The sequence below is a fragment of the Neofelis nebulosa genome, chromosome 11 (genome assembly GCF_028018385.1).
Source record: "Neofelis nebulosa isolate mNeoNeb1 chromosome 11, mNeoNeb1.pri, whole genome shotgun sequence".
NCBI classification, from domain to species: domain Eukaryota; kingdom Metazoa; phylum Chordata; class Mammalia; order Carnivora; family Felidae; genus Neofelis; species Neofelis nebulosa.
The window spans coordinates 16,842,996-16,865,638 of NC_080792.1; the positions used below are offsets into that span (position 1 = coordinate 16,842,996).

The 22,643-nt window shown below is 43.8% G+C and overlaps 1 protein-coding gene and 1 pseudogene across 3 annotated transcripts in view; both read left to right on the forward strand.

The window, feature by feature from the left end:
- The first annotated feature begins 9,968 nt into the window (after positions 1–9,968).
- The window catches only part of LMAN1 (lectin, mannose binding 1), a 34,838-nt gene continuing 22,163 nt past the window's right edge, over positions 9,969–22,643 (forward strand). For all 3 annotated transcript variants that reach the window (XM_058691926.1, XM_058691927.1, XM_058691928.1), the window contains exons 1-6: positions 9,969–10,243; positions 13,574–13,728; positions 13,809–13,916; positions 14,893–14,954; positions 16,336–16,435; positions 20,810–20,933. In XM_058691926.1, the coding sequence (XP_058547909.1) occupies positions 10,006–10,243; positions 13,574–13,728; positions 13,809–13,916; positions 14,893–14,954; positions 16,336–16,435; positions 20,810–20,933 (787 nt within the window). In that variant the 5' untranslated portion in view covers positions 9,969–10,005. The remainder of the gene's footprint in view (positions 10,244–13,573; positions 13,729–13,808; positions 13,917–14,892; positions 14,955–16,335; positions 16,436–20,809; positions 20,934–22,643) is intronic.
- LOC131490694 (U4 spliceosomal RNA) lies at positions 19,088–19,164 on the forward strand (annotated as a pseudogene).

Consider the following 22,643-nt stretch of genomic DNA (forward strand, 5'->3'; position numbering starts at 1 on the left):
CTTCTCAAAGTTTTACCTACATGTGCAGCGCCCGGTGATCTTGTGAAAATAGACAGTGTGGGCGGCCCCTGGGTGGCTCAGTTGGTTGAGCGTCCAGCCCTTGATTTCGGTTCGGGTCATGACCTCATGGTTCATGAGAGAGAGCCCTGGGCTGTCAGCACGGAGCCTGCTTGGCATTCTTTCTCTCTTTCTCTCTCTCTGCCCCTCCGCCACACGGCGTGCACGCACTCTCTGACTTTCAAAATAAATAAATAGAACTTTAAAATATAGGTAGGTGGTAGGTAGATGGATTCCGATGCCCTTGTTCTGGGATGGGGTCTGCGATCTGCGTGTCTCACAAACTTCCAGACGATACTGGTGCCACTGGTCCATGAGATTCATTTATTGGCACAGATCGCAGAGGGAGATGATGGTAGTCCCTTTCTGGAAACATGTCAGTAGCTTCCAGCAACAATTTGAATAAGATCCAAATTCCTCACCGCGTTCAGAAAGCCCCGGCAATCTTCCAGCATCTTGTACCCTTTTCCAACTTCTGACCATACCCCAGTCATTCTTGGTTTCTCTTCCGCTCCCTGAACAAGCCACAGCTTTCCTGTCCCATGGACTTTGCACTATCTGTCCCTTCTGCCTGGGACATTCTGTCCCCTGATCCTCACTTAGCTGCCTCCCTCAGTCCTCAGATCAAATGTCTCCCCATGGCGAGGCCTTCTCACAGCCCTCACCAGCTCACCCAATCCTGCCACTCACTCTCGATCCCTTTCCGTTTGTTTTTGGTATTGTTGTTGGTGGGTGTTGTGGCATTTATCCATATCACAATTGGAAATTTCCCTCTTAAAAAATCTGTTGAGGGGCGCCTGGGTGGCTCAGTCAGTTGAGCACCTGACTTCAGCTCCGGTCATGATCTCACAGCTTGTGGGTTCGAGCCCCGCGTCGGGCTCTGGGCTGACAGCTCGGAGCCTGGAGCCTGCTTCGGATTCTGTGTCTCCCTCTCTCTCTGTCCCTCCCCTGCTCACGCTCTGTCTCTCAAAAATAAATAAACATTAAAAAAAATTTTTTTAAATCTGTTGATAGTTTTATTGTCTGTCTCCCGTTATGAGCATGTAAAACACTGACACCTAGGCCTCCTCTGCCCGGCTCATTGTTCTATCCTTTCTTGGAGCGGGACTCAGCACATAGATGAGAACTACAGATGCTAATTAAATGGGTTACTGAGTTGATCGCAGTTTTAGGCCCTCGTTGTGGTTTTTAGATGTGGCCGCACATGTCTGAAATCTAACCCAGAGAAGGTTACAAATCATGACCATAATCATAGGTGCCGAACGCCTGCCTGCGTGCTGCCAGACCATTTAAACAGTCATCAGACAAATGGCTTCAGTTTATTTCTACCTCCCAGGTGGCTCATTGTTTCTGCTCTCAAATCTACTTCCCTCCCCACCCCAGTGCTTTTATATCTGTTTACAAATACAGAATGGAAAATACGATGCCCCCTTACCTCAGCCCATCCCATGTGGCAGACGAACATCTCCCCTAGAGTCCTCTGCCTCCACGAGGAGATTTCCCCAGCCCCATCTTCCTCATCTGAGTGTCTCCGCTAAACAACAAAGTGTTTTCACTTTGCCTTGGTAGGACCTGGTATCCCTTTATTCTCTTTTGCCTTTGGGCCTAAAGACTTTGAATTTCTTTGGACCTTCTTCGGGGGCCCTGCCTCTCATGGAGTGGTCTTATTTGGGTTTCAGCTGCCCAGAGCATGGGTTTCCTTTCGTCTTTCTCATCTTTTGGTCAACGCTGGGCATTCATTCCCTTATCAGGAGAGCAGTTTCCTAAATAAATGCACAACCTTCGCAAATCCCATCAGCCTTTGTATCTCTGTGTCATGGAATCTTAAGACTGGTTCCCGAAGACCGTGATATTGGTTCCTGGTCCAATTTACTGTCATGTTAAACCGAATTGTCTCTTTCCATTTCCTGTCATCTAAGCCTGGTAAGTTTTGGATCGCTTTCTTCTCTCACGTACTCAAATCTGTCCTGATGGAAGAATTTGCTCAAGGGCGTGCATACCCCAGCAGAGGCTGAAAACACATCATCCTGGACGGATGTTCCTGGTAAGGAGGCTGGAGTCAATCTGCCAAAACATCTTCCCTGTTCTTCACCCTTCTCTTCCTTAACCCAGAAGTTCATCACCCCTGCTTTTCATCTGTGCCTTGATGTAGTGATTACGAGCTGATACTTTCAATGCCAACATTTGCCAAAAGCCTATCCTCAAGTGCTGTGGTTTTGTCAACCACCCCATTGGCCTTAGTGATGAATCATCTTTCTTGTTACTAGCTCTCTTATTACTGAATATCCAAGGGTGCCCGGGTGGCTCCGTAAGTTGGGCGTCCGACTTCGGCTCAAGTCACGATCTCACGGTTCGTGAGTTCGAGCCCCGCGTCGGGCTCTGTGCTGACAGCTCAGAGCCTGGAGCCTGCTTCGGATTCTGTGTCTCCATCTCTCTCTGCCCCTAACCCACTCACATTCTGTCTCTGTCTCTCTCAAAAATAAATAAAGATTAAAAAAAAAATTTTTTTAAATGACTGAATATCCAAGAATGTACAGCATCCTGTGTATGCCTGGCTGCATTTATCTCGGAGTTTATGGCACACTTCTGCTTTGCTCACCCGGCACTTTCACTGGTCTGTGAACCCCTGCCGTCAGATACCATATCTTTTTTATCCCCAGCACCCAACACGGTGCCCACCTCACAACTGATTCTTAGTAAATGTTTATAGAATGTTGACCAAATACACCATGACTCACAAGCAAAAGGGACCCAAAAGCAAGGCAGGAGAGACTGCTCGTGAACACTGACACAGGACAGACAGTTGAGTGTGAGATGCGTTTCAGTAAGCTTTTAAAGGAGGGCAGTGAATGAGCGTTCACGAAGTTGTGAACTCATGAAGTTCATGAGTTCACGTGAGACTCAGCCTTGGCCACCGGGGAGAAAGAGGTTCCTGAAGGCGTCAGCCAGGTGCTCGAGGTCTCCGCTCCGTCCCGCTTGGGTTTCCTTGTGGGGCTGCCTTTGACTTCCGCATTAGGTCCTCGGTACCCTCCCCTTCCACCTCTACTAACCTGGTCAGAAATCTTAGGGTGCTTATCTGTGCAACCTTATCTTCCTTTTTAGCCCAGCGTGAGATATCAAAGCCTCTGTTGGACAATGCCACCTTTGTCTCCTCTTCCAAAGGTCCCTTGGGCCAATCTCCCAGCCTTGGTGTGGTTACTGAGGCTGCCCCTCTGGAGAAACTAGGCTGTGGGGTAATTAGGTCATAGGAAGCCCTGAAACGGGAGGATTCAGCTGGAGACGAGGCTAGAATTCGTAAATAAAGACCAGTGTAGCTTGAATTCGAGAGAAGCTAATTTTAGATGCATAGGCTTGATCTAGCGGAATAGTGACAATTACATCCTTTCTCTACATGTTCAGCCCGCGATGGCTTTTGAAACGTTGGTTTTCTATCAGGGAATCATTCACTAGCGCTATGATTGTTATTTCTATTTCCCTGGCTCAACCGGCTCTGGGAGCCAGTTACCATTCCCAGTTCATTAACCGGCTGGCCTTTGCATTAACGGCCCCTCCCCCGGGGGTTGCCTTGGAGACAAAGCTTCCTGTGGGTAATCCAAGATTATCCAGCTCTTTATCCCGCATGTGACCCTTAATTACTTGCTAAATTAGAATGGTTCTCTGAAAATCACAAGCGGAGGTTAATATGTTCTTCCAGAGCTGGTCAAGCTAAGATGACAGTGAATTCACAGGGAATTCAAGTTACATGATCCCTGAAGGCGTCTCTTTGAGCAAGAAGATGAACTCTCCCCCTGGGAGGCCCTGCCCCCCCCATAAAGCCCCTGTCACTCACTGTTCCTCCGCCTGCTTTTCTAGTTGTGGTTTAATCTTCTCAGGACAATTCACTGTGTCAATATTGAGCAGACTCATTCTGGTGCAGGATCCTGCATCCATTGGTAACTAACTGCTTTAAATGTAAGCACATATTTTTACCATAACTGCAGGGTTCTCTATGCATTTAATCTGTGCAATTACCAAGCTTCAGGTGCCCGGTTTGGGATGAGCAAGGGAACAGAAGAAACTATTTTAAAAAAACAGAACGTAAACCCTTTGGGGAAAAAAAAGATGGGGCATTGGCATATCCTCCCTTACATTATGTAGGTCTCAAAGGGAGATTAGTGGAAGGAGGGATCTTTAGAATGCACCTAATAAGATGCCTCTTCAGATGGTTTTCGGAAGCAAAATATGAGAAAATTCAAGTATGGAATGAGAATGATCATGACAGCATACACTCAGCATTACTACGTGTTTATTCATCTAGACTATAATGACACCATTGAGTGTAGTTCTAGAAGCTTAACTTCTAGAAAAGGAACTGTCTTAAAATTTTAAATACTATAAATAGTTCTCCGTGAAAGTAACAGACTAGAAATAGTAGAGACCCTGGAATCTCACAGGTGTCCATCGAGGAAGAGTTTAGGAAACTCAACTGAATTGAATGTGTTAGAAATAAACACCATTTGCGACTGGGCACCTCATATTCGTTCAGACTTTTGAAGGAGTTGTCGGCAAATTGCTAAAATCCTATTCAATCAGAATGTTCGACTCATTACACATAAAGCTTTGCGTGTTCGTGACTATATTTCTCAGCTATGTACCACCTTTAAAAATAGTTAAGAATCTGTTGTGTATAAGGCATCAGAAGCCCTCATTTTGTCCACCTGAAGTGGTCAAAGGAGAAATTAGCAGCGAAATTCTATGAAAATCATTTTATTACATTTGATCATAGCTTACTCATGGTGTGTGTGAAACATTCAGATGTTGATTTTGTCTATGGTATCCTCAGATTAGCCATCAGAGTGAATTGCTTTTAGAGAGAAGTTTGGTAAAACTTGGAGTGGTTGTTAATGGAAACAAACTGAGATTTTCCTTGACTCGATGGTGTGGTAAAGTCCTTTTGTTCAGCATTTCCAAAAGTGTGTTCCACAAGACAGAAGTCCTGCAGTATGTTAACAAGTGTTGTGCAAAAAGGCTCCTGTAATCAAATAACTTGGGGAACTGTCCTAAAACGACATCAATTGGGTTTCACCCCTAGAGGATTTCTATGCATTTTTAACACTTTACTGTGCATAGGAACATTCGCGTCTCCTACACTTACTTATAAAACTCTTATGCTCCTAGTATCTCATAGCATCTCTTGGTACCCGGGGAGTTTTAAGAGCACGCTCTCGGAAACCCCTTTTTGTTTCTCTTACCCTGCTTTGGCAAATGTGTGCAGAGACAGCTGATTAAAAAGATTGACCACTCAAAACATTCCATTATCACACTCTCAAAGGTAAAAAGTAAAGGGGCGCCTGGGTGGCTCAGTCGGTTAAGCATCCGACTTCGGCTCAGGTCACGATCTCGCGGTCCGGGAGTTCGAGCCCCGCATCAGGCTCTGGGCTGATGGCTCAGAGCCGGGAGCCTGCTTCCAATTCTGTGTCTCCCTCTCTCTCTGCCCCTCCCCCGCTCATGCTCTGTCTCTCTCTGTCCCAAAAATAAATAAAAACGTTAAAAAAAATTAAAAAAAAAAAAAGGTAAAAAGTAAAAAGGTATCCTAATTAAAAACCATCCTGAGAAGGATGTCAGCAAGTTGCTTATGGCCTTGCCCTAGCAGTTACACACCGGCCTTGCAGAGACAATAATGACTCCACAAGGCCATCCAAAGAGGGGAGAAACTGTTCTATGCAGAGGCTAGATACGACGCGGTGTCCACCTTCCTTAGAAATGTTACATCTTGTATCCCTGTTGATTAAAAGGATCTGATTATTTGAACTATGGTGTAACCTTGAAAACTCTTTGTTCTTATAATCAGTTGTCATGTCCTCCTAATGTAGATCCCTCTTTCATTTGCAGCCTTCATCATCTATAAAAGCTAAGACATTATCATGTTTTTGCCGAAACGTGTGTAGGAGATGCTGCTTCTTGTCTTTCGGTCTTTCGTGTCAACCTTCTTTCTAAACAGAACCCCAGCTTTGGTCAAAGAGTCACCCCTCCCACACGTAGCCCAGGTGGCCCAGCGGAGCTGACTCCTTCCCCACTTCCTGAGGTAGATCATGACTTGTCTAAGCCGCTGATTCTCACAGTAGGGTTCCCAAACACACAGGATTTAGGCCCCATCCTTGACCTCCTAAACTGTGAATGCTGGGGACGGAGTTCCACAGGTAATCCCAAATCACGGTGAGATTTGAGGGCCACTGTTCTTTTTTTTTTTTTTAATTATTTTTTTTAATGTTTATTTATTTTTTGAGACAGAGAGAGACAGAGCATGAACAGGGGAGGGTCAGAGAGAGAAGGAGACACAGAGTCTGAAGCAGGTTCCAGGCTCCGAGCTGTCAGCACAGAGCCCGACATGGGGCTGGAACTCACAGACCGCTAGATCACGACCTGAGCCAAAGTCGCAGGCTCAAGGGGCTGAGCCACCCAGGCGCCCCAAGGGGGGCCTCTGTTCTTAACCAAATCTGGTAATCCCATCCTCTAATCAGTAATTGACTCAGTGAGTGGTTTTCCCTTGGCTACTGTTAATGTTCCAAAGACAGGCACATAACCTAAGTTGAATAAAGAACAGACGTTTGATTCCAACGTTGGAAGAGATATTTTTTTTCTCTCTCCCATGGAATATGAAGAAGAGACTGCCATCTTAGAAGCCGGAGAGAAGCCCAAGGATAAAGTCAATACAAAGTAGAGCCAAGGAACTTTAAAAAATGCACAGGGGCACCTGGGTGGCTCAGTCAGTTAAGTGACCGGCTTCAGCTCAGGTCATGATCTCATGGTCTGTGAGTTTGAGTCCCGCATCGGGCTCTGTGCGGACAGCTCGGAGCCTGGAGCCTGCTTCCAGTTCTGTGTCTCGCTCTCTCTCTTCCCCTACCCTGCTTGTTCTCTGTCTCTGTCTCTCTCAAAAATAATAAACATTCAAAAAAAATTAAAAAAAAAAAAGATGCACAACAGAGCCATGTAACTTCCTGCACCCAGTCCTACCTCTAACTTATAGTTCCATGAGATAATAGTTTTCCTTACTGTTTCAGCCACTTTCAATTGAGTTTTGTTTGTTTCTGTAGCCCAAAGCATCCCCTTTAGTACAATATATTCTGGGGGTACCTGGCTAGCTCAGTCAGTAGAGCGTGTGACTCTTGATCTCAAGGTTGTAAGCTTGAGCCCCATGTTGGTTGTAGAGGCTACTTAAAAATAAACTCTTAAAAAAACATATATGTATAAAAGATTAAATCTGAATTCTCTATTGAGGCTGTATGCTTACTACCTGGCCTTTAGGATAGTGGAGTACTCAGTTACGCTTAATGAGTGAATACAAATGAACACATGCATGAATGAATGATCACACATTGAAGGATCAAGCAGATAGCATCCTCATGTTCTTTACTCTTATCAAGTATGATTGATTTAAAGTCCTTATGCGGCCCCCAAATTAGTTACGCCATCAACGCAACTAACGGAATTGTCTCGTAACCTTAGTTTTAACACTATATTTGCTACAACTAAGTGAAATTTTTTCCAGCGGGCTTAAATGAAAATGAGGGTCTATTATAAGGTCACTGAAGTGTCTCATGGACATAGAAGTTTTTTGTTTTTTGTTTTTTTTTTATGGCTCATAGATTTTTTAACCCCGACTCCAGACAACAAGAATGAATGTCACTGGTAAGGGGAATGTAGATGGATTTAAAAAAAAAAATTCAAAATTGATCACCAATTATGGAAAACACCACATTGATCCACAAGGCTACCTCAGTGAGTGGAAAGACCAGGAGGAAAAAACACTCCCAATCTGCTCCTAGTCTCTTCACTCATTTAAAAGCAAAACATCACCATAGGTTTGAAGTTTATTCTACTTTTGAGAGAGACCCAGTGAGCGAGTGGGGGAGGGGCAGAGAGAGAATCGCAAGCAAGCTCAGCACTATCAGCACAGAGCCTGAGGCAGGGCTGGAACTCACAAACAGTGAGATCAAGATCTGAGCCGGAATCAAGAGTCGGCAGGCCGCATAACCAACTGAGCCACTCAGGCGCCCCTAGTCTTACCATAGGTTTTTTAAATGGGATAGTCCTATCAATCTTCTGGCATCTAAGATACTTTTTGCTCTCATAGAAGAGGCATACAACTAGACTCCGCTGGCCTGCCCTTACCAGGAAAGAGTTACAAAGAATCAGTTACCAAAGTGAGTTCATTTCTCAGCCTTGTGCTGGGCTCAGTAGGCTGGGGAGGGCCTTCCGCAAGTTTGACTTAAAAATTGAAATTTCCTCAGGCATTGGAGAGTAGTAGAAAATCCCTTCTTGTTGTATTTTACAAAACTTATATATTAAAAAAAAAACACTTATAATATGGGATTGACCTTAATATAAAACATCATCCTATTGTAAACAAGCCTTCCCATTCCATGACTGATTTATAATTGGTGAAGCTTGAAGAAGGGCTTTTCACATGTTCGACATGCTATTTAGGGGAGACAGGCAGATAGTTTGAGCAACAGTTCTATTTCTTATCAATGAAATAGCTAGGGCAAGGCCTTGATGTTAGATGAAAATATTGGGTTAATTTCCTCCTAAATGAGTAAATGTATGTTTATCACCCTGAATAGTGCCTGATACATGGTACATGTGAGCTATGATTATCAGTTAGGATTGCAGGTGACAAAACCCGGAAATAATAGCTTAAATGAGTGAGGGTCTTATCTCAGAAGACAGAAGGCTGGAATAGGCAGACTTGGGAGCTCAGGACAATCATTAAAGATAGGGGCCCTCCTGGCTTCTTGTGCCATCATTTTTCGTGGTCACAAGATGGCTGCTGCTCTCCAGACATTGCATACACATTTTAAGCAGGAAGAAGGACAAACAGGGAAAGGGACCCCCTTCATCTAGTGAGGTTTTACCTTTTTATTTGGTAAGTGACTCCCTCAGACCTTTCACTAGATGCCCTGCAGGCTGGAGAAATGAGTATTTCAGCTGGATATATTGCCACCCTGAACAAAATGGTGTGTTAATCAGGACAGAAGGAGGAACGGATAGTGCGCAGGTATTTAGTAATATCCAGCCAGGCTATCATTACCTCAACTGAAAGCCAAACCTAAAGAAATACGAGGTGGAGGGCCTGTTGAGGTGGGATCAGGGGAGAAACTGGTAGTCTTAGGTTTTGAAGTTATTCGCTGTCAAGTTCTCTCTCTTGCTTCTTGTTTCTATTGTCCCACTCACGTTTCACTCCAGACACTAGTCACCTCTCGTCTAGGTGTTCTCTTTCAACAAGAACCTGCCCGTTTTTTCTCCTTTAAGGCCATTACAGACACTTCTTACTTTCAATGGCAATATCCAAACTCCCTAGGTTAATATTCATGGCCCTAACACAGGTTGATGGAGCTCAGCGAGCTGGGACCATCATATTGGTACCTATGCCTTGTTTCTGGAAAGACTTGTTTCTGCAAAGTCCACCTAATGAAAACCAGCTACTGAACAATTGGTATCACATCAAAAAGAAAAAGAAAAAAAAAAAAAAAGACTTTTTTCTAGTACTGGAACGGTTTATTGTAGGCAGGGAAGACAGATGTGGGGAGTCCACAGGCGTTAGGGCTCGCGAATTCCATCTCTAACGTGTGTTAGGAGGCAGGAGAAAGCTTGCTGCAGGGAAGCGTGTGCGGTGCTCCCCCAACGCTCCCAGTCGCCCGGGAAGGGAATGTAGGAGACCCTTTCCCCCCCGGGAGAGGACGGGCGGGGCGCGTAGACAGCCCCGCCTCCAGGCCCCGCCCCCTCCCGCGGGGCCCCGCCCACAGATGCCCCGAGTCCTGCGGCCGCCGGGCTGGCGGAGGCCGGGGGCGGGGCTCACCCTTGCCCTCGGGGTCCCTCGGGCTCCGCCAATCAGCGAGCGCCCTGTTGGCCGTCCGTAGCTCCCGCGCCCCTCCTCCTCCCGCCGGCCTCCGCTTCCCAGAATCCAAGATGGCGGGATCCAGGCATAGGGGTCCCCAGGCCAGAGTTCGGTCTCTTTTCTGCGCCCTGCTGCTGTCGCTTAGTCGTTTCGCCGGGGCCGACGGCATGGGGGGCGACCCCGCGGCCGCTGGTGCCGCGGGCACCGCAGCCGCACCGCCGCACCGCCGTTTCGAGTACAAATACAGCTTCAAGGGGCCGCACCTGGTGCAAAGCGACGGGACAGTGCCCTTCTGGGCCCACGCGGGGAGTAAGCCGGGAAAGAGGGCGGGGGGCCAGGGTCCCCTCCTCGCCTTGCGTCTGTCTCCCCCTCTTCACCCTCTCCCCGCTGCACTCCACTGGCGCGGTGGACCCTTCTCAGCAGCCCCTCCTGCAGGTCGGCTCTGGTCCGCAGGGTTCTCTTCGCCTGCCCCCTAAGGCTTCCCCCAACCCCATTCTGCCACCCCTCGTCCTCCTGTCCTCTTTTCCGTGATGTCGTCCGTTCTTTCCGTTCGGGGTAGAGGTGTTTTGTTACTTTCCTACACTTGCAGGCACTCCAACTCTCTTCTAAGCGTCGCGTTTCACCCTGATGCCACGTCTCGCCGGGAACGTCCCGCAGCCCCACCCCCGGCCATCCCAACCTGAGACCTGTTCAGGCAGCTTCCCTCCCTCCTTTCCCGCTTCTCCTGGGCCTCCCCTGCTGTCTTTTCTCCGTTGTCAGCAATGGTGAATGCTCCAGGTTGTACCCAGTACCTACTGACGCCTCCGGAGATGGCATACGTTAGTTTTAGAGTAGTTTTTGAGTCTTTTTTTTTTTTTTTTTTTTTTTACGTCTGAGGACATTGTTGTGTTACTGGAATACCTTGAATTTGCCTCATAGTGACTTGGTGTGGTCTTTGAGCTTTTCTCTCGTATTAGGTAGCAAGAGTCACGCTCGTCCCTTTAGTAACAGGGATTTTTTTTTTCGTATTGATTGTTTCTGCACTTGACACTGGAGAATAACAGATGCAGCCTTTTAAAAGATATTTTTAGTTTTTTTGAAAATTGAAAGTAATCTGTGCCCCGAGTTTTATTCACTCTGTGTGTTTGTCGCTGTTAGTAGATAAGAGAGCCTTGCTACACATTGACATGTGTGGAAGAAAACGAATCTGTACTTTCTAGTGCTGATGTGTCACTGCTGACTAAGGGACCAGCGGTAACACTTGGCATGCTGTAAGCTCTGTTCAGTGACCATCAGATGTACCCTTTGAACCAAGTGGCAGATGCCTTGATACGGGGTGAAAAGTCTGGCAGTTTCAGTTCCATCTTTATGTGTCATGAAACGATTATTTATAGAAGGTGTTTGTATGCATTGTGTTAGATTGTCCAGTGCTTGAAATAGAATATCCCATTTCTAGAAAGTGATGACTGAACTGGAAACACTGTTAGCAAGAGCCGTTTCACTGAAATTAATGTATAAACTCAAAGGTATAAAATTTCAATTTGACTTAATGACCAAGTCATTAAGTATTCGAAGTGGAGTGCAAAGACTTTGTTACTCAGCAGGTATTCACTGTGTGCCCACTCATCAAGGGTATATTGCTGGGCTTTTGTTAATCAAGGTGATATCGGTCCTAATAGGTAATGATGCAGATGCGCCAAACACAGGTTTTCGGAGTTTTTGTTTTTGTTTTGGGACGACGATAAAGTTTTCAGTGGTGGTGATGGATTTGTTCCCACTTTTTCACTTCTGCATCCGTCCCTTGCCTGCTTGTTCTGTCTTTGCCACTTAGCACCACATACATCAGCCAATTGGGAATGTTAACCAACCACTCAAATTAGTCACCTCGACTTTCTCTACAGTCTGTACTCAACCAAACTTGTCTGCTGCAAAAATGTCATAGAGAGTACCTGGGTGAATTAAAGTTGATGACTAGACTGAATGTGAAGTAAGGGGATTCATATTTTAGTCATGATTTTTCTACATACTGACTCCAGGAATCCCTGCTGTGAATACTTCTTGTTTTCATTATCACTGTAATTTTTACAGTCTCACTGTCTTCTTAACTCCATTGATCATTTTTTTCCTTTTTCGTTTTACCCGGAGAGCCATTATTTAAAGCAGTTTTTTTTCAAATAGAGAAATTTAAGATTTAGTTGAAACATGGCCCATTACATTCATCCCCAAATGAAGGCCAAATCGACAGTGTTTCTTTTCTTAACTCCAATGTCCTTTTGTACCGTTAGCACACATCCTGGGTTCATAAGGGCACAAAAATGATCACGACAATTTGTAACCCTTTGTAGCTGGGTCTCAGGGCTCTTTCCCCTTCATTCCCTGATTTGATCATTTGTAAGCAAGGCAGGTGTTAGCTGCTTTATAGATGAAAAAAAACTGCCGTTCGGAAAGGTTAAGGTTCTTGGAAAAGGTTACATAGCTAGTGTCAGTAGAACAGAACACAAATCAAGGTCTTCTGATACTGTGTCCAGTACTCTTTCCATGATGTCTTCCCCACCCTTTTACGCATTTGAAAGTCATGGTGACAGATAGTTACTGATCTTACTAAAATATCTCGACTTGTCTTTTTGTCAGTTTCTCCTGGCTGTAAAGACATAATACAGGTATTTCCAAGCATGGATGTCAGAACTGGTTAATATCTGAGAGGGTGTGTTAGAATTGTTTGAACTTAGGCCCGATAGGTGCTTTCATAATATCTAGTTCTATTAACAGGACTAGCTAACATTTATTGAAATACTTCTGTGCCCGTGAGGTTGTTAGAGAAATGGAGAAACTTTGGTACAAATAGCTAGCAAGTGATGCAGCTGGGACTTGAGCCTAGCTTGGAGATGCAGACCACTGTTTTGGGGATCACAATTCTCTTTGAGAATCTGCTGTTGCTAAAAAACTGTTCATTGCCTTGAAATTCACTTGACCCTCTCCCTAGAAGAATGTATATATGCACAGAATTTTGCATATAACTTTTGGGGTGTTTCTGGAAGTGATTGAGCCCAGCCCCTTCATTTTACAGGTGAACATATGGTGAACCCAGGACAGTAAGAGAATTATTTGCTCAAAGTCACACAGCTGAACTGAGACTAGGAATAAGTCTTGATTCCTAGTGGTATGTTCCTTTCACACCGTTTGAGCTTCCTACATTTGTAAACTGGTAAAATCCTTCGCAGTTAAAAAAAAAAAAAAAGTATGCAAGTTTTTGAGGTACTTGGAAAAGAATATTATGGGAATCAAATAGTAGGTTTGCTTTTTAAGCCATAATTTCTTTCCTCCTGCCCCTTGAATTTTTAGTGTATGGTTGCAGCTTTAATCTTCCTTCCTCCCTCCCTCTTTCTTTCTTTCTTTCTTTCTTTCTTTCTTTCTTTCTTTCTTTCTTTCTTTCTCTTTCCAGAGGTATGTCACTGTTCAAAAGATGGCAAGGGAGCTGTTAGAAGCATCTAAAATTTTAAAGTTGAAACTGTCAATGTGTAATTTTTTCCTAACAAAATTTTTGTACAGCTTACTGAGTTAAAATTAGATCTCTATAGGTATATGGGACAGTTTGGTGATGGTTCATTGAGTTTTACCTAATTATAACTTAAAGCTTTCCTTCCCTGATTTTTGTTTTAGATGCTATTCCAAGTTCAGATCAAATTCGAATAGCACCCTCTTTAAAAAGCCAAAGAGGATCAGTGTGGACAAAGACAAAAGCAGCCTTTGAAAACTGGGAAGTTGAGGTGACATTTCGAGTGACTGGAAGAGGTCGAATTGGAGCTGATGGCCTGGTATGAGAATTTAACATCTAAAATGTATATCAATGCAATACCACTAGCCTCTAAATGCCTCCTGTTATTTATATTCACAGGCAGTTTGGTATACAGAAAATCAAGGCTTGGAGGGTCCTGTGTTTGGATCAGCTGATATGTGGAATGGTGTTGGAATATTTTTCGATTCTTTTGACAACGACGGAAAGGTATGCTTGTTGTCAGGACTGTTACCTGCTTGAGTGTCCCTGCTAACAAAGTTAGGCTGTGAGGAATTAGTTTATTTAATACTTTTGTCAGGTTAGTAGTTGAGAACTCTCCAAACCATATTTTAAATTATGATGATTAGTCTTTATATAGCCAGGAGTTTAGAAATTTAAAGCTATGAGTTCATGATTTGTTGTACATCAACCGGAGGTCATAACGGAGCTCTAACTCTGAGAACTTTGCAGTGACCTCCCTCCCCAGCCCCCTGTGTATGCTTAGTAATTTTGATGGATAAGCATGGATCATTTAGACATAGGCAGTGAAACCAATAGTGTTTAGAAGACGGTTACAGTTTATTTTCATGAAAATATCCATGTGCATTACTACTGCTAGCTCACATATTAATACTTTTTCATGTTAATACTTTCTCATATGTTAGTCACTTCACTTTTTGATCAATTTCTCTGATGCTGTCCTTAGGAGAGCCTAAAACAGTAAGAACAAAGTCTACTTGTGAATTGGAAACATTAACTTATGTGTTAGCGGCCTTAAGATTGATGATCTTTGTTTCAGCTGGTAGTTTCTCTGCTGATTGTCAGAGGTCATTATTAGCACTTTTAAAGGAGAACTTTAATAACTTCTTGAACACTGAGGTGTGTTAGTCCTCTGGCTAGTTAAGCTCCCTTGGGTCCCACACTTCTCCCACACTCACAGTGGTTCCTCACATCTGTGTTGTAGTTGATTATTCACACAGGGCACATCATCATTTCTTGAAGTGTTCAGTGACTCTGTTTTTGAATGATTAGAAGAGTTTACTAAAATTTTTCTAAATAAGTAGAAATCTTTCCTATTAATTATTTTAACATTTTGAGCCCTAGAATTTTTAGAGATGTAAGAGGCCTTATAGCACTTCTAGAATGATCTAGCATTCTTCGACCTAAGGATTCTTTAAAACAAATGCGTTCTTTTTGTTTTTAGAAAAATAATCCTGTTATAGTAATCATAGGCAACAATGGACAAATCCATTATGACCATCAAAAGTAAGTGTGTGCTTTATATATTATTTGATTTCAGCTTCTTTTTGAAAACCTTGGAAAATACACTGTTTCAAATCTGAACATTTTCCACCCAAGTAGTAACCAGGCCCGACCCTGCTTAGCTTCCGAGATCGGGTGCGTTCAGGGTGGTATGGCCATAGACTGAATATTTTCCGGATGAAATAAGATTGTTCCTTTTCTTGATATATTTTGTAACTTGGTGGAAAGGTCTTATTTTAATTTGGTCCTGTTTTAAAGTTCAGTCTATGGACCACCTCAGATTTCAAACATAAAAATGTGTTGTTTTATTCAACCTAAAGTTATGTAATACGTTGAAAGGTTTATAAAAAAAAGGTTCCTGGTTCTCAGTAATGCCATTAGTCATGTTTCTTTCGTCTTTATCTTTCGAAAATAAAGTTCAAAGTCTTGACCAGACTAGTGGCCAAGCAATTTATGCCACCTTATTCATCCTTCATGTTGCTGTATTTTTTTTTTTTTTTAATTTTTTTTAACGTTTATTTATTTTTGAGACAGAGAGAGACAGAGCGTGAACGGGGGAGGGTCAGAGAGAGGGAGACACAGAATCCGAAACAGGCTCCAGGCTCTGAGCCATCAGCCCAGAAGCAGGCTCCGGGCTCTGAGCCATCAGCACAGAGCCCGACGTGGGGCTCGAACTCACGGACCGCGAGATCGTGACCTGAGCCGAAGTCGGACGCTTAACCGACTGCGCCACCCAGGCGCCCCCATGTTGTTGTATTTAAAGATTCTCAGCAGGCTACAAAACTTGTGTTTAGTATATTTATGCTGTGTATGAATTAGGTATGGACATTTTTTATTTTTACGTGTTTGTTGTGGGAGGAATTACCTTTGAGCCAGTCAGTAAACTATAAGAAAAATTAACTTATCTGCACTTTTTTTTACTGTTTCCTACCTTAGTGATTTTTAATCCTCCTGGTTCATCATGACCACCCGTGGAGCTATTTAAAGTAGAGGGTGCCAAGGCCACTCCTTGTGAGTCTGCTTCAGTTCACTTGGGGGGGGGGGTGTCTAGGAATCGGCAGTTTTGAAAGCTCCACACATATTCGATTGGGCCGTAAAGGACTGTGGCTCTAGTCTCGCGTGGGAGAGGTAACTTTCCTCTTGGGGTCAGCACATGGGAACACTGGCTTCTGACGCTATCCATGGTTCCGACAGGAATCACGGGAAAAAAACTCGTGCCTTAACTTTGTGTCTTTTGAATAAATAACTTCAAGGATCCCAAGACTTTGTCATAACTTACTGTTGTTTTCTCTCTCTGGACGTTGGTCATTTTAAATAGTGAGTTTTTAAATATCGGGAAGCTTTGTTACGTTTTTTGTCTGTTTTCCTTTTCTCCATACTGTAGTGATGGCGCCAGTCAAGCTTTAGCGAGTTGCCAGAGGGACTTTCGTAATAAACCCTATCCTGTCCGGGCAAAGATCACATATTACCAGAAAACACTGACGGTAGGTAGCATGCGCTTGGAGATAATCGAATGGACAGTATTCCAGCGTGACTTTTCAGGTTGAATCTTTGGTAGACATCAAAGGCATGTAAATTTGGATATTGTTTATACACTCAGCGTTACTGTGAGAGGGCGGAAGTGGCTTCAAAGTTCGGTGTAAGTGGCGACGTGTTGTAAAACCTTGCCAGTGGGTTTGCCGTCAGTGTATGCTTAAGCATCCGACTTACTGTGTCTCACACATCATATACATACGCAAGCCAGCAAGATAGAAATATGAGTAAGACAAAGGTCATTTTCTCCAAAGAGCGTGTAGTCTAGTGGAGTGGAGACACTTCCGTAACGTTGCTTACGCTATGTGACACGTGCTGCAACACGCATGCCGTTAAGTAATCAAGGGCATAGAATCTTCCAAACTGCCGGGTGGGAGCGGGGAGGGTCAGGAATAGTCGCTCAGAGTTGAGCTGCACCCGGAAGGGGAAATAGAAATTTCTTAAATGGGGTGCGTATACCAGGAAGAGAAAACAGGCACAGGGACTCTTGAAAGATTTGGGAAAGGCACGTAATTTGGCTGAAGGATAGAGGAGACTGTGGGAAGTGGGGTTGAAATGGTGGCGGTAGCCCGTCTTGTAGGCCTCAGGTGGTTTGTCCTGTTGGCAACTGTTTCAAGTTCTAAGCAGGAAAGTGAAATGATTAGATTTGCAGTTTGGGAAGATGACTTAGGCAGCTGTGTTCTTTAATGGTATCTGTGAAAGGAGACTCCTGACTCTTAGGGGCCACTCCCTGTGCTCGGTCCTTTCCATGCAGTTTCTCACTTATTCTTTCCAGCAACCCTGTGGGGTAGGTATCCCCATCTCATACACGGGGCAATCGAATATGGGAAATTTTAAGTAACTTAGAGTCATACCCAGTAAGTAACACAACTGTGATACGAACCGAGTGCTCTCTTAGCTGTAAGACTCCACTTGTGGTCTGAACCGAGGGAGAGGGAAGATGAGAGGGGAAGCGATTAGGAGGGAGAGACTGCAGGACTTAATACTAGTTTGCTTGGGGGTGGGAGGCTCTGGGGAGTCAAAGCTAGTTCCCGGATTTCTGGCCAGTTGTACAACTAGGCCGAGAAGCAGCACCTTTGTTTGTGTTTGAGTGAGGAGTGGAAGACAGAGGGGTGGTGAGAGTTTAGCTGTAGACACATTGAGTCCAGGGTAATATTTAAAGTGGACATATCTAAGTTAGCAGTTCGATGATTACTAATATCGTGTGAACTTTGCTTGATAAAGGTGTCATCAATACCTGGTTGTAGCATACTTGTAAATAAAGAAAAAAAATCCGGCTTTTAAATTTTGCTTTCTCCTACATCATGAGCTAGGCTTGCACAGGCTGTTCCTTGGAGAACTTTGTATTGGCTCAGTCTTACATTCCAGACTAGTTTAGAGATCTCAGAGCAGATGAGGTGTCCGGTCTGTCACGATGGACTTGGACCTGAGTTCCACTGTAATTGTTACACATCCCGTACAGTTTCATTAGGGTCATCAGTAAGTCGTGCTCACGTTCATGTGGCACAATCCAGCCACCAACCTCGGGGGGGGAGGGCAGACCCACGCTTTAGTTCACAGATTGCCCCGGGGGGCTGCCCACAGACACAGTGCACCGAACCCCACCGACAGTACCCAAAATCGTCCTACAAAACGTCCTCCCGAGAGAGTTCCACATTCAGAAGAGATTGGGCACGACTGTGCATATTAGCTCATTAAAGCACATCCTAGGAAGTCTTGAAACAAACTGTGAGTAAACTCTACGTTCTTCAGAATTACTTGTTCACCTAACATCCGTGAATGTCTGTAGAGCTAGTGCTGTGAAGAATACATCTGAGAGAGACTTGGCAAAGGCACGTGGCTGATTCAACGGTCCCGGCCTTTATGTTTGCTCAGTCGCTTCTCTCTTCCTGTAATGCACTCCCTCTTCTCTCTGTGTGGCAGAGTCGTGCTCCTTGAACACACTAGGTCACATCCCTGTTCCATCATTATCAGGTAATGATAAAGATAATAATAATGATAATAAATATATGATAATAAATGATAATAAATAATAAAGATAATAAAGATAATGATCTTTCTCCCCAAAACTCTGGGTTTTTTTTTCTAGTGCGTATGTGGCCTTTAAAGTATATTGTCTTGAATTACTGGTCAACTGTGGTCTGTATGTCTTTTTTCTCATCAATATGATTGTAAATTTGCCAGTACAGACATTATACCCTGTATTCTTTTTTTTTTTTTTTTTTTTAACGTTTATTTAGTTTTGAGACAGAGAGAGACAGAGCATGAACGGGGGAGGGTCAGAGAGAGGGAGACACAGAATCTGAAACAGGCTCCAGGCTCTGAGCTGTCAGCACAGAGCCCGACGCGGGGCTCGAACTCACGGACCGCGAGATCATGACCCGAGCTGAAGTCGGCCGCTTAACCGACTGAGCCACCCAGGCGCCCCTCTACCCTGTATTCTTTATAGTCCCTCATATTTTGCTCCTTTTAGTAACTCAGGGGATGTTTATTGAATTGGTACTTATCCATTTATCTTGTCCCACTTGTTTGAACTTCAGAGGGAAAAACAGTAAGGGGAACAAGAAATGTTGTTAGTGGAGGAACATAGTCAAAACAAGTGCAGATTTGCACAGTGGCAGTACCGTAGCCGATGAGGTTTATCCGAGGCACGATTGTTGCCAGTTGAAAACCAAGTACGGCTAGTGTAGTAGTTAACAGTGGGTTGAAACTGTAAGATGAATAAAGCATATGAATGGTACCTGTATAGTCACAGACCTGACGTTCCTCCAAACTCATAGTACGATGAGTTTATTATTCTCTCTCTCTTTTTTTTTTTTAAGAAATAGTACTAGACAATAAAGACTCCTAGTGGATTTTCAGGTTGTTGAGGTTCAAGGAAAAAATATTGAAGAGTTGAAAGTTTTTAGGATTAGAACTACAATGTGATTAACTAACACCTTTGTTTTCTTTCTCTCTCAAAGACAAATGTCTTACCGGGTCTTGATTCCGATTTGAGACACTGTAGAGGAGCACTGTTGGCAAATGGTGGAAACTGAAATAGCGTTACTGATCGGGGGGAGCAGAATATTACTATTAGTCAATTATAGACGGCAGGTGGTTTTGAAAAATTGGTAGGAGTTGACGTTTCCATTCTCTGTGATATAGGATTTGCCTTTCATATTGACAAGTGTCTTCCTTTCTTGCTAAAAAATGTGGGCAGAACACTCTAACATTTTACCTGTGTAACTAAATCTTCACTGTCACAAGTGATGCTGGCCTCTGGCAGTAATAATAGAAGTGCCCCATGCTAGTACAACATCTCTCTTCCTCCTCCTCCCGCTCTCAGCCCCTCTTACGTTGGGTTGCTGGGAGCGAAAGGCTCGGCCACTGCTTGATTGGGATCAGGAGATCAGTATCTGTGTGTCTGCTGGGTTCTTTGCTTTCTTGGGATTCCAAGATTCTTTGAAGACATTTTGGGTTATTACTTCCAAAATACCTTCTGCACAGGGACGTCTGAGTGACTCAGTTGGTTAAGCGTCCAACTCTTGATTTCAGCTCAGGTCATGATCTCACAGTTTGTGGGTTCAAGCCCCATGTTGGGCTCTGTGCTGAGGATTGTCAGCTCGGAGCCTGCTGGGGATTGTCTGTCTGTCTCTTTCTCTCTCTCTCTCTCTCTCTCTCTCTCTCTCTCTGCCTCGCCCCCACTTGCATTCATTCTCTCTCTCTTTCAAAAATAAATAAACTTAAAAAAGTACATTCTGCAAAATAGAAACTTAGGCATCCTTTTAGTTTTTTCATTTTCTGCCTTTTTGTCAGTACAACTTCTGTCACTTCTGGTGTCTCTGCTAACTTATGACTGTCCAGTCACACCCCCCTCCCCAGCTTAATGAAGAGAAGCTCACGACTTGCTAAGTGAATCTATTTAATTCTCAACCAGCTGTAGTAAAAGTTGTAAATTCCTCCTATTCGTTTTGGCTCTGTCACTGGGGTTTCAGAGAAAGTCTGATCGCTCTTCTGTACGAACCGTTCGAAGAAAGTAGTCATGCTTCCCTAAGTCTTCTATTTCAGAAAGTTTTTCGTGGAATGGTACCAAATATTTCTCTTTAAGCCTTTGACACATAGTAGGGTTAGAATAAAATGAAGTGTCTTGTATAATGATTCCAAGTAAGTGAGGTTAGTTAATGGACAGCGGATGACCCTTTCTAGTAGTGAGAGAAAACTGGTAGCTTTTTGACAGTTGGTTATTAGACCAAATATAAGGATCAGTTAGTCACACATTGACTATTTGACGTTCATTTTACAATGCCTGTTATAAAAGCTATAGCTGTAGTCTCTCTTTTTAGGTGATGGTCAATAATGGCTTCACACCAGATAAAAATGATTATGAATTTTGCGCCAAAGTGGATAATATGGTTATCCCTCCTCAAGGACATTTTGGAATATCTGCTGCAACTGGAGGGCTCGCAGGTAACTCTTGCTGTCTTCTAGTGTTGAAAGTTTGTGAGTTTCCTTGGGAATAGTGTGCTGTAGAGACACGCGGACTCGTGTCCTTTCAGCCTTTTAAGACTGGCTGTGACCTTTACGTGGGCCGTGGAGCCGGGGTCCCGCTCCCACTCTGTAGGTGTACAGCTGGCTGGGGCTGCGTCCAGGGAGGTACGGAGACCATCAGTCTTATAGTGAGGGAGACGTGCTTTTAAAGCCAGGCCTGTAAAAGGTTCATTGTCAAGTGGTTTACGATCCTGAAAGTTGTCCCGGCACATTTAAGTGAATTTGGTAGCCTGAGGAAATATTGGGGACTAAAGTTTCATCAAGGTATATTTGTCACTTTTACCACTTTTTCCCTCTACATTTTGGCGATAAATGAACTTCTTATTTGACATTAATACCATCTTGGGTTCACATGGTACATTGTATGATTTTCTATTATTTTCAAATATATGATTGTTCCTCTCCTCATCACAGGGAAGGAGGGAGCGGATCGATTGTATTTACTCTATTTTTACTTAAGTTTGCCAAACCTTGGATTAAAGGACATTATAAGTATACATGGCCAGTAATGGCCAGACCAAGGCAAGACTTGGTTTGGATTTCTGACTCCTGTGTCCAGTGCTGTATCACACTGTACATCTTCTCCCCAAATGATGTAACTCACACCACGGTGGTACAATATTCTCTTTAATCTGGCTGCATATCGAGATCTCCGTAATAATGGCAGAAAGCATAGAGGTTGCCAGTTGAAATTAATTGCTCTTGCTTTGTGGACGTGACTGGTATCCTAGCCAGGATTGGTAATTTAGGTCAACGTTACGAGGTATGATCTGCTAAGTCCCTGTTTTCAGCTTACGCAGCCTGAGATTAATTTGATTTTTAAAATACGATTTTAGATAAAGTAAAATTTTTAATATCTGCTATGTGAGGGAAACAAATATGAGTGATATTTAGATAGAGTGATCATATTATCTAAATTGGAAAGCTCTGAGAGTAAAAGAAGATGCTATTATAGTAATGCCAGGACAACATGGATAAATCAGGGCTGTCCTAGTAGGCCAGGACAAAGCAGTGTCAGTGGGTAACAAGAAAGTAAGGCGAGAAGTGGTAAGTACCGTAGGAAGGGTTCAGGGACAGCTATGGAAATACACGAAGGACAGAAATTCGTATCATTTCACTGGAGCACAGCCTGTGAAGGAGATTTGTGGGAAAATACGGGAGGATCTTGGTGCCAGTTTTAGGAGTTTGGGCTTGTTTTGACCCTTCGTTCGTTTGTTCGTTCCCTTATCCCTATTCATTATGATCCTTTATCCCCTTATTTTATCTTGTTTTTTTAATGTTTATTTTTATTTTGAGAGAGAGAGACCGAGTATGAGTAGGGGAGGGGCAGAGAGAGAAGGAGACACAGAGTCTAAAGTAGGCTCCAGGCTCCGAGCTGTCAGCACAGAGCCTGATGTGGAGCCTGAACCCACGAACTGTGAGATCATGACCTGAGCTGAAGTCAGACACTTAACCGACTGAGCCACCCAGGCACCCCTCTCCCCTTGTTTATTAAACGTGTTATTTATTAAGCAATGTTAAATATTCTAGTTTAGAATAAAAGAACGTGAATTTTAGTTTATTTCTGACGTAAATCTTTCTGGTGAATTTTTATCTCTAAGCTCACAGAGCACCGTTGCCTTTACCAGA